The sequence below is a fragment of the Montipora capricornis genome, chromosome 1 (genome assembly GCF_036669925.1).
Source record: "Montipora capricornis isolate CH-2021 chromosome 1, ASM3666992v2, whole genome shotgun sequence".
NCBI lineage: Eukaryota > Metazoa > Cnidaria > Anthozoa > Scleractinia > Acroporidae > Montipora > Montipora capricornis.
This window is the reverse complement of record NC_090883.1, coordinates 27,557,482-27,567,481: the sequence shown is the minus strand read 5'-3', so window position 1 is coordinate 27,567,481 and position 10,000 is coordinate 27,557,482. Positions and strand designations below refer to the sequence as shown.

At 38.6% G+C, this 10,000-nt stretch overlaps 1 protein-coding gene across 1 annotated transcript in view; it reads right to left on the bottom strand.

Annotated features, from left to right (window-relative positions):
• LOC138037462 (serine/threonine-protein phosphatase 6 regulatory ankyrin repeat subunit A-like) overlaps positions 1-10,000 on the bottom strand; it is a 259,329-nt gene that overhangs the window by 230,990 nt on the left and 18,339 nt on the right. Inside the window, exons 6-8 of the mRNA XM_068883387.1 lie at positions 8,113-8,523; positions 7,601-7,677; positions 5,302-5,400 (exon numbers count right to left, since the gene is read on the bottom strand). Coding sequence (XP_068739488.1) covers positions 5,302-5,400; positions 7,601-7,677; positions 8,113-8,523 — 587 coding nt within the window. The remainder of the gene's footprint in view (positions 1-5,301; positions 5,401-7,600; positions 7,678-8,112; positions 8,524-10,000) is intronic.

The following is a 10,000-nucleotide window of genomic DNA, read 5'->3' as shown; positions in this document are numbered from 1 at the left end:
CAAAAATGTTCAAAATTTGCCAACACTTGTCTTGAAAATTTGTGTATAAACCGTACGTGTTCTTCATCCTGTGTGCGTTTGAGATCACAACCCACTTCCCGACATTTTTAGCAGTATCATAATAACAGTTAGCCTTGCTTTCACGTCGACTGTCAAGACTGAATTGTTTGCATTCTTTCCAAACAAATCATGTTCTAGAACAGGTATTTTGAAGAAATTTTTACTTTCTATATTGTTTCTAGTAAATACTGTGGTATTACTGCTTACTGAAGAATATTTTACTAACTTTTTCCTTGCCTTTGAATGAAGTGAAAGTCTTGTAAAAATCAAAAATACCGTTCCCTTAGTTCATAAATATTTGTTCATAATACGTTAGCTAATTTTGATGCCCAGAAAGTTGGAAATCGTATTTCCAAGCTTCTACATTGTAAATGTCTATCAGTAGACACTTACTCAAATTTTATCTGACCATCTTTCAATGAATACACGTAAAAATAGTAATAATAATAATAGGGGTTAATAATAATAATAATAATAATAATAATAATAACAACAATAATAATAATAATAATAATAATAGTAATAATAATAATAGGGGTTAATAATAATAACAATAATAATAATAATAATAATAATAATAATAATAAGGCAGAAAGCCATCATGTCGAGCTCATTGACTCTGACCAGAACCTTTTAAGTCTTGGCATAACTTCAAGTACAGTGTAGCGCACATATAGAGAGCCCTTGTCTAGATAGTTAGTGCTTAGTTGGGAAAGATACTTTGTTATTAGTCTCTAGTTTCTCTATTTGTTAGTACTCTTATTATTTTAATGTTGGCACTTCCTAGTGTACCTATGGGTTACACAAGACGCCCCAGTCGTATTAATGACTTAGAAGACATCCTTACGTTACTACTGTCATAATAAAAGTTTAATCACTTATTTAACGCTATTTACATATTTATTCTGATTAACATCGCTTTAGAATACAGTGTTCTCACCAGGATTAGCACAGTAGGGAGAGCACTCGCCTCCCACGAATGTGGCCCGGGTTTGATTCCCAGACTCGGCGTCATATGTGTGTTGAGTTTGTTGGTTCTCTACTATGCACAAAGAGGTTTTCTCTGGGGAATCTGGTTTCCCCTCTCCTCAAAAACCAACATTTGATTTCATTTCCTTTCATTGTTAATTACAGTTTACAGTATCGACTAGACACTTAAATAAATTCCTTTCCTTTCCCGCAAAATAAATAGAAATGGCGCATTAAAAGCGATGCAAATGCGCCCACTTGGGGGCAAAGGGATGCTACGAGCGAAACAGACTTTTACAAGTAATGTTAGTAGTCTTTTAATGGTTCCAGCGAATACTCCAGCTCTTTGCTACTGAACGAAAACAAATTATCAAAGTATTCAAAGCCCTTTCAAAGCCTTCAATTTAATTGACTTTTGCCTCTGTCAGTCACGCAAGCGTTGCCTAGCTTCGACATCTTGGACGCCATATTGGATAAGGAAGGTACTTTGTGTAACCGGTAATTTAGAGTGCGGGGCGGGCTCATGTTGTTCGTCGTGGCACGGAGAAAATTACGTTCTTTCTTTCGCCCTAAAGTACCAACGATTTAAGAAAGTGTAGACGATCATTGCTACGCTCGCTGGTGAAGAGGACAATGAAGAGGACACCGTACCAAGCAAGATCAAAAAGCTATTTCATTGAAGAAAGACCGTGTTTTTCATGGCTTGCCTATGATGCCGACAAAAATATCACGATCAAATGCATTTACAATATTGTCAAAGGGCCACCATTTCAGGAGTTCCAATTTGAACGTGCCTTCATGAAATGGACAGAGAAATCACCAAGGATGTTTTCCACCCTAGTCATGGACCGCAAGTAACTTTGTCCCACTTAAGGTGGCTCAAAACAGTTTCAACACTTCTAATAAACTCTCTTTAGAACGAATGACGCTACAACACTGTATCATCTTACAGCAATGTCATGGTACCATATGAAACACCGATTATCTCCAAATAAGATGTGGTTATTATTGTGACGTAATAAGTTACCTTGGCAACGGGAGAGCTTAGCAAAACATCACATATTTTGGATTTTAGTTGCTTATATCTAAAAAAACGAACTCGGTGAAACCCCTTTTTAATTTGTGAGAAGTGATCAGAAGGCCAAGATGAAACTTTCTGCAAAGTAAAAAAAATTCTGCAGAATCAGAGCCACCTTTAAAAAAATCAAAGAAATGAGGTGGCTCTGAATTATCTGTACAGAATTTTTTAAACTTTGCAACAAGTTTTATCTTGCCCTTCTGATTACTTTTCAGAAATACAAAATCGGGGTCACCGAGTTCGTTTTTGGGATATGAGCGACTAAAGACAAAATAAAGGGTGTTTTATACAGCAATTGCCCATTGCCACGGTGACATATTACATCATAATGACGGCATCTTGTTCAACAATAGTTGGTGTTTCATAAGGTACCATAATACAGTCAAACCTCGATTATCCGGACTTGCTGGGACAAGACGAAATCAGAGGCACCCAACGAAAATACAGTTCAAAACCACTTAAATATAGCATTTTGAACGTGTTTTAGTATTTAAACGGTAGATATAGGCACATTTTTATCCCTTAAAAAAATTTCATCTGTTCGGATTCCCTAGCTGGAAGTTTAGTGAGTTTACCTTACCTTTTCGAAAATTTCGGCTTAAAAAAAGGCTGCCGAAAATTCTAGGTGACCTTTTTAGGGTAAAAATCCGTTAAAAATGGGCAATTATACCATGTTTTAGATGTTCGAAAATCCTAGGACAGGCAGGCAAGCAAGGAATTTTGCAACCAATTTTCAGAAAATTCTAGATCACAAATCGTCTTCCGAACAAATAAAAACTGACGTTGGGTGCCCCTGCATGACGAAATACTCCGGATAATCGAGGGATCCGGATAATCGAGAATATGGATATTATGTCCCTGTTCTTTCTGAGACTCCTCAAGATTCTGTGTTTTTTGAGATCTGCAGTGGTAGGTCTATACGAGGATATGTAGCAGTGAGCCAGGTGAGAAAGATCTGCAACTATTTTGCTGGTGTTGGAGGTGTCAATAAGATGTCTTTTCATCGTCTGGCTAATGTCATAACTTTCTTAAAGATAACGATTTGCTTTCTGCTGTCTCGACCTTTTGGTTCCATTATCCACGACATAGCAGCCAGATATGAAGGACGTCTCAACATTTCTGATCTTCGCAAACTCGAGAAGGTCTCGATCAAGGCAAGGAAAGCTGAGTTGGACTTAAACTTCCTGCGAAACTGCCAATCCTTTGGTGTCTTTCCTAAGTTCATCTGTTTCCATCTACCAGCTACAACGAACCGACAGGATGCTTTGGCCTTCAGGAAACGACTATTACGAAGCGCCATACAAAAACGAACAAAGGAATTTCACAAGCTGGTCCTCCAAAGGGACAGCCTATTGGAACACAACTCTACCATCTTAAACACACTTGATCGCTACATTCTGCAGAAATCGATCGCCCACAACGTCTCGAAAGCCTCCGGTCACTTTATCAAGGCTCATGACAAGAAACTGAAAAAGCTGACAAAAAATGTAGTTCTTCCTTTCACCTACAAAGATACCATCACGAATCTCTTTGGTTACAACCTCACCCCAGATCAATTGGAAGCACTAAAGTTCGGTCTAACACACTCGATTTATCCTCCGACCATTAGCAAGACTGATATTTTTGCTTGCTTCCAACTGATTAGCCACACGATGAAAAGACATCTTATTGAGACCTCCAACACCAGCAAAATAGTTGCAGATCTTTCTCACCTGGCTCACTGCTACATATCCTCGTATAGACCTACCACTGCAGATCTCAAAAAACACAGCATCTTGAGGAGTCTCAGAAAGAACAGGGACATAGTCATTTTGAAACCCGACAAAGGGAACGGTATTGTAATCCTTAATAGAACTGCATATGACAATGGTTTATTTAATATGGATATTATTGAGAAACAAAAACTGATTAAATTAAAATAGCGACATTTAATCGTGAAACAAAACATTTGTAAATCGTTTTGAAAACAATATGGTGCACATCTTCACTGTCCGTTGTGAATACCTGTACCCATGTGTATTAACAATTAAAATAAATTTAAAATGTTTTTACATTGGCTTTATCGAGCGATTTACGCTTCAGTCCTTCGCTGGTCTCTCAGTTTCTGGCAAAATTCATGATCGTTTTCTCGTTCGTGCTGATATTAGATATCTGCTGCTCACTAATGCCATATTCAGCTGACAAAATGGTTCCTTTTTCTCCTTTCTCTAATCGCAAAATTATACTGTCTATCTTTTATCGAAAGAATATTCAGGACCGGTGTCTCTAAAACTAAGACCCTAAGACCTTGAAAACTCAAAAAAAGTAACCCAAATCCCTCAATTTGGCTAACACTCTAAGTTTAAAGTTCGTTTTTTGAGTTACCTCAAGTGAAGTTCAAGGCCTTCGTTCGCTGTAACTTGTTTCAAAGTGAAAGTTGGGTGATCCGCCATATTTAAGCAAGTAACCACGCTCTACGTGTGGCCGCACATCTTCATTTCCAGTCGGATGTATGTATTGGTCCTGCGACGCTCTAGGCCTAAAAACCAACTTCAAGCCTAGGGTTAGCCAAATTGAGGGTTTGGGGTTACTTCTGTCGAGTTTTCGAGATCTTAGGGTCTTAGGGTCTTCGTTTTCTAGACACGCCATTCAGGTCGCTGTGTAGCTTGTCCATTTTGCATACAACGCCGAACGAGCCGATAGAGCGTGAAACTTCACTTAGCAACAAAGCAACTCTACGCCAATCAGAACTCATTCGAAAGTTCTTCATTAGTTAATTACGACACTTGCACGCACTGCTTTTGATTTTTGAAAGCGAAACAAACTCGCCTTTACTTCACTTTTCAACGCTGTAGTTTTAAAAAGAATATGGCTACGGATCTTGATCATGCCTTATAAATATTCATGACAAAATTGTCCGGATAATAGAGGTTCGACTGTATTGCTAATACATGATACAGCGTTGCACAGACGATTCTTCTGATAAGAGCCTTCCTTGGAAGCATTGGAAGTGGTTTCAGCCACCTTAATTAAGCTCCTGCAGAGTCCCTGTTTTTTCAGGAAATTCCCCCACCGGGACACAGCATTCATCACTGTATCTATTTCCTAACACCCACACAAAAGGCAGCGCAAACTTGGTGTATAGTATAATTTGGTCAGTGGTAATGCAGAAATTCAACTGAAAATACGATATTAATACAAATCTCTTGAAGAACCTGATCTCTTTCATCAACATTTGCACCATTCTTCAGGTGCGTGTTGACCTCCTCATATTGTCCATTGGCTGCTGCCCTATGAAGAGCACTTCGAGATACCTACGGAAAAAAATCACAAACTTAACATACAATATGAAGATATGAGTTTATTTAGTTTGATTTCTATAGTGTCCCCAATTCAAACTGGTATCAATTGCTTTTCTGTGATCATGTCAGGGTCAAATGCAGCTCTACGAAAGTGGGAGAGGGAAGGTCAACTTGATCTCCTGGCTGATCAAACCACTGGATTATGCAGTCTAAATCTGATTCGCTTAAAATAATTCCCTAAAATATGGCCACATTCAATTCGAACTGCACACAACTCAAATCAGAGAAGGGAAAACTTTAAACCAAAGCCACGCCCACAAGTTTTCCAGAATGTTAGTTGTCATGTCATTTTCAAGTTATTTGCCAAAACGTCCAAACAAGATAAATTCACATTTTCATAGTATTTAGCGCTGGTTAGCGCTAACCATGCTTCGGGCAACCAGGGCCAGAACTGTTAATAAAGTCCCACAACATGTTATTTTGCCAAGTAATCATTTTGAAATGACTTGTAAAAAGATCACAAGACCATAGATTTTGTCAGATTAGTTTTATGCTTTGCTAGCAATATCGTTAGCACCGAAATAGGGGATTTGTACCCCCCAATCTCTGTTTAAGAAAGGCGTTTTTTTGTTTTTGTTTTTTTGTTTTTTTTGTTTTTTTTTGGGGGGGGGGGGGGTCCGGCCCCGACCGCGCCACTACCCATGCCTATGCCACTGGTAGAACAACATTTACGTCTTCCTGAGCTGTGTCACCAACATTGTTTGACTACGCACAATGCCAAGCTATTTACAGTTGTCATCATAGAAAAGTGATACTCTGGGTAAGTCATTAATACACAAACAAAACAAATAACATTTTGGGATCCCAAAATGAAGTCTTCAGGGACTTAGGATGTAACAGAGAAATTTGCTGCTCATATTATTCAATACATCCCTTTGTCATAAGATTATGCCATATAAATAGGAAGTACACGTAAACAATGGGCCAGTGAGGCCTCCAAGCTTCGGAAAATCAAGAATATATTACAGAACAATTCTGAAGATCGAGACTCATTTACCATTAATGACTTGGGCATGCTTGGAAAATTCGCAGTGCTCCGAACTGGAGTTAAAACCTCAAACTTTGCTTATTTCAATTGCTCCAATACTAAGCTACAGGACAAATGAATGTGGGAGCGACATGAAAGCTATTAAACTACAGGTTCTTTCAAATTAATGGTGAATTTTAGTGTATTTCATGAACAAAGAGACCAACTTGTTGTCTTACCTTGAGAGTTTTAGAGAATTAATGAAGTAATGAAGTACTGAACTAATCAAGTACTTAACTCAGTAATGAACTAATGACGTACTTAACTCAGTCATAGCTCAGTCAGTAGAGCAGCGGTGATCTAACCCAAAGGGCGTGGTTTCAATTCCCACCCTGGTCAGAGTTTTTCTCTGTCCTTGTGTGGGCACATTTCCATTCATAGGGCTAACGCTCACATGGTTAATATGGGGTACAAAACAAGCACTTCACTTTACACTCTAATCAGTTACATCTGTTAAAATATATTTGATTTATGACAAGGCTTAACATTGGAAAGACAAATTTGAACTGCAGAAAAAATCAAGTTAAGATGAAGAGCAGTAACAAAAGGAGAGCCTGAAAAACTCAGGCCTGAAACAGCATTCGAACCCATGACCCATGGGATACCAGTGCAGTCCTATACACTGTACCATTCGAGATATCAAGAAAACTAGGAGGTGATCATTTTGTGGGTTAGAAATGAATCCATAGAGGATGTTCATGTAGATATGACAAGACTTTTGATCATCAAAGTTATAAACATACTTGAGCAGAAGGAAAGGCTTTTGTAACTGCTCTACATGATCTTGAATCAATGTTAGTAAAAAGCTGTTCAACAGTTATTGTCCTTTTTGGAAGAATCATGGACAGGCAGATTCACGATTTTTCATGGCAGTCAATGTATAACATCGTTGTTACAGTACGTTCGTATACAAAACTTAAATTAAAGCCAGTTGAGATGTCTGCATGCCTGCCAGGATAAAAGCAAATGTCTGTTTTTGTTTTGTTTGTTGTTTTCTCTTTTTTTCCATTCTTTTGTATTTTTAACATCAATGTGCCACTTGTTGTTCCGATGCACACCCATGGTTTTTAGAAATCCATTAGGCTCTTTACTGCTTCCCATTGGCAAATAATGCAAGAAACTTACCCCGTTGTAATCTGCAGATGTGTCCATCCCACATTCTCCGGATCCTTGTGAGGATAAGCAAGCACGGTCTGCTTCTCCTTAGAACGAAGACATGTCAACAATCAGATTAAAAGAGAGTTGGTCGTTAACTTTTTAGTTGTACTTTCTTATGTTGTTTATGTACATAAATGTGAGAGTGAAAGTGTGCAGCTTGAGTACAGTTTTATCAAAACATCAATTCTAGCGATGGAAATAATTACATAGGTGTAGGGCAGACTATTCTCGCACGAGGAAATTAATTGCCATTAAGGATAACAAAAGCATTATCCCGCTACCTTTTCTCTTGACCAGCTTTACAGTTTAGCAGCACCAATGCATCGCAAATTTCAAGCTGTAGAAAAAGACTACATGGTATACATGTAGATTATAATACAGAAGGGCCAAGGTCCAGCTGCTACTAGTACAGGGTACGTCCCATGCATAACCCAAAACCTCTTTTGATTGTTTCATCAAATACCTATCTAATCAAGCACCTGAAATTTTCAGAAGAGCTTTCCTGCAGATCAAGTAGTTTTCCTCTTCTATGGTTGTTTTCAGGCTTATTGCCTCCAGGCCAAGTTTCTGCTTCATTTCATCGTTTACAAGGTACTGCTCAGCCATGCTATTGAGGTGACCAGAGAGATAGTCATTCCACAGATGTTCAAGACCTTTTAAGGTTTGGCAATCCACAGTGACTTCAAGAGAGCCCACACCAACAGACACTAAGGAAGCCTGGTAGCAACTTTCTAAAAGTTTAATAAAGGCTACCAATGCACTTAGATTATCCGAGGAATTTTCACGGAATTTCTCAAAGTTTTGGATTGACTGAGCTAACAGTTTATAGACTTCTTCCTGTTGTTCTTTCTCCAGACTTGGTGCACTGATTAGGATCTTGAGAAACGTGTCTGAAAATAAAAAGGCAGATATCATCAATCAGACCCTCACAAACAGGCGATAAGAATCTTTGGGTATTATTTTCATTAAGGTATCTTATCCACAGTTTCTACATTGGCATTAACATGATCCAATAGGGTCAGCAATAGTTTCGTGTACTGGCTGTTTTAGTCATTCCTGTTCCGTTCATTGGCGAGAGAATAATTTCTAAGCTTATAGCTAAGCAGACTTGAGTTTATGAAATTGTGTTCTTCTGTTGTTGTAATTGTTCATCAGAGCCTTTTCGAGATTTTTGGACAGCTGGGTTGTAGGTTGTGACTAACGGTAGAATCTCATGTCTTTCTTTTGATTTAGGCCGTAGTGCCTCTTTATTCTTAGTAAATTGAACTTTGTTGAGAATGTTTTGAACGAGTGCCTTTGGGTATCCTCTTGTTTCAGAGCCCTTGTTCGAAATCTTGGTTGTAATTCTCGAAGTTCTCTACATCTACATCTACATAACCAGCAATCGGCAAGGTCCCTTTTTTACTTGTGGATGTTTCTGCTTAGGTGTTCTCATACACCAGAAGCCGGCCACTTTTGCTGGAAAGAACAGGACAGCCACAACACCAGGGACTTCATCCCCTACTCTTCTTGAATAGTGTGTGGGTTCTTTAACGTCCCACAGGGAACTTATGAACATAGAAGATACTTGTGAGACGGGGCCTACGGTTTATAGTCCTTATCCGAGAAGACTTGAAAGCCTTACAATTTGCAGATAAAATTACAAACTAAGGAAGCACTTTCTCCTCAGTTATTGTAAGATCCTGAGTGTTGATCCGGCCGGGGTTTGAACCCACGACCTCCTGCATGACAGCCCAATGCTCAACCAACTGAGCTTTGAATGAATTTCTTCATACGAGGAGCAATGCTTCTCCTTTGATAACACTTTTTTTTATGTTTAAACGGTGTAAGTTTGAGAAGTCTGTACACTGAAATGTTTCAGTTGCTTTGAAATGAGCTTGTGTGTCTAAGATGATTTGAGTTGAAAATCATGGTCCTTGTACATGGTGGACCTATTTAGGTCTGTAGTTCAGAGAAAGCCTGTCGTGTAGACTACCAACAGAACTGATGTGAGATTCTCTTGCTCAGTTCATAAGCATCAAACAAATAGGGTTAGTGTGAAAAGGATTTAAAACATACAAGGAGCTGACTCCGCAATGCCGCTAATTTTGACAAATTTGAAGGACTTTACAAGAAAATACCGTAAACCATTCCCAAAACAAGAAAGCATTTTAATAAACGAACATCCTTTTTACATGTATGGGACTAAGACCCACCAATATACAAAGTATAGGCGACAAAGAATTTTGAGCTGTGCCGGCGATTTCTTCGATCCTCACTGACATTAATTATTTTACTCTAAATTTGTTTAATTCCCGCAGTTCATAGGCATGTCTTTAAAGGGAGAGTGCCATGGTATTGCGCATGTTCTAGCCATAGCGAATGTCA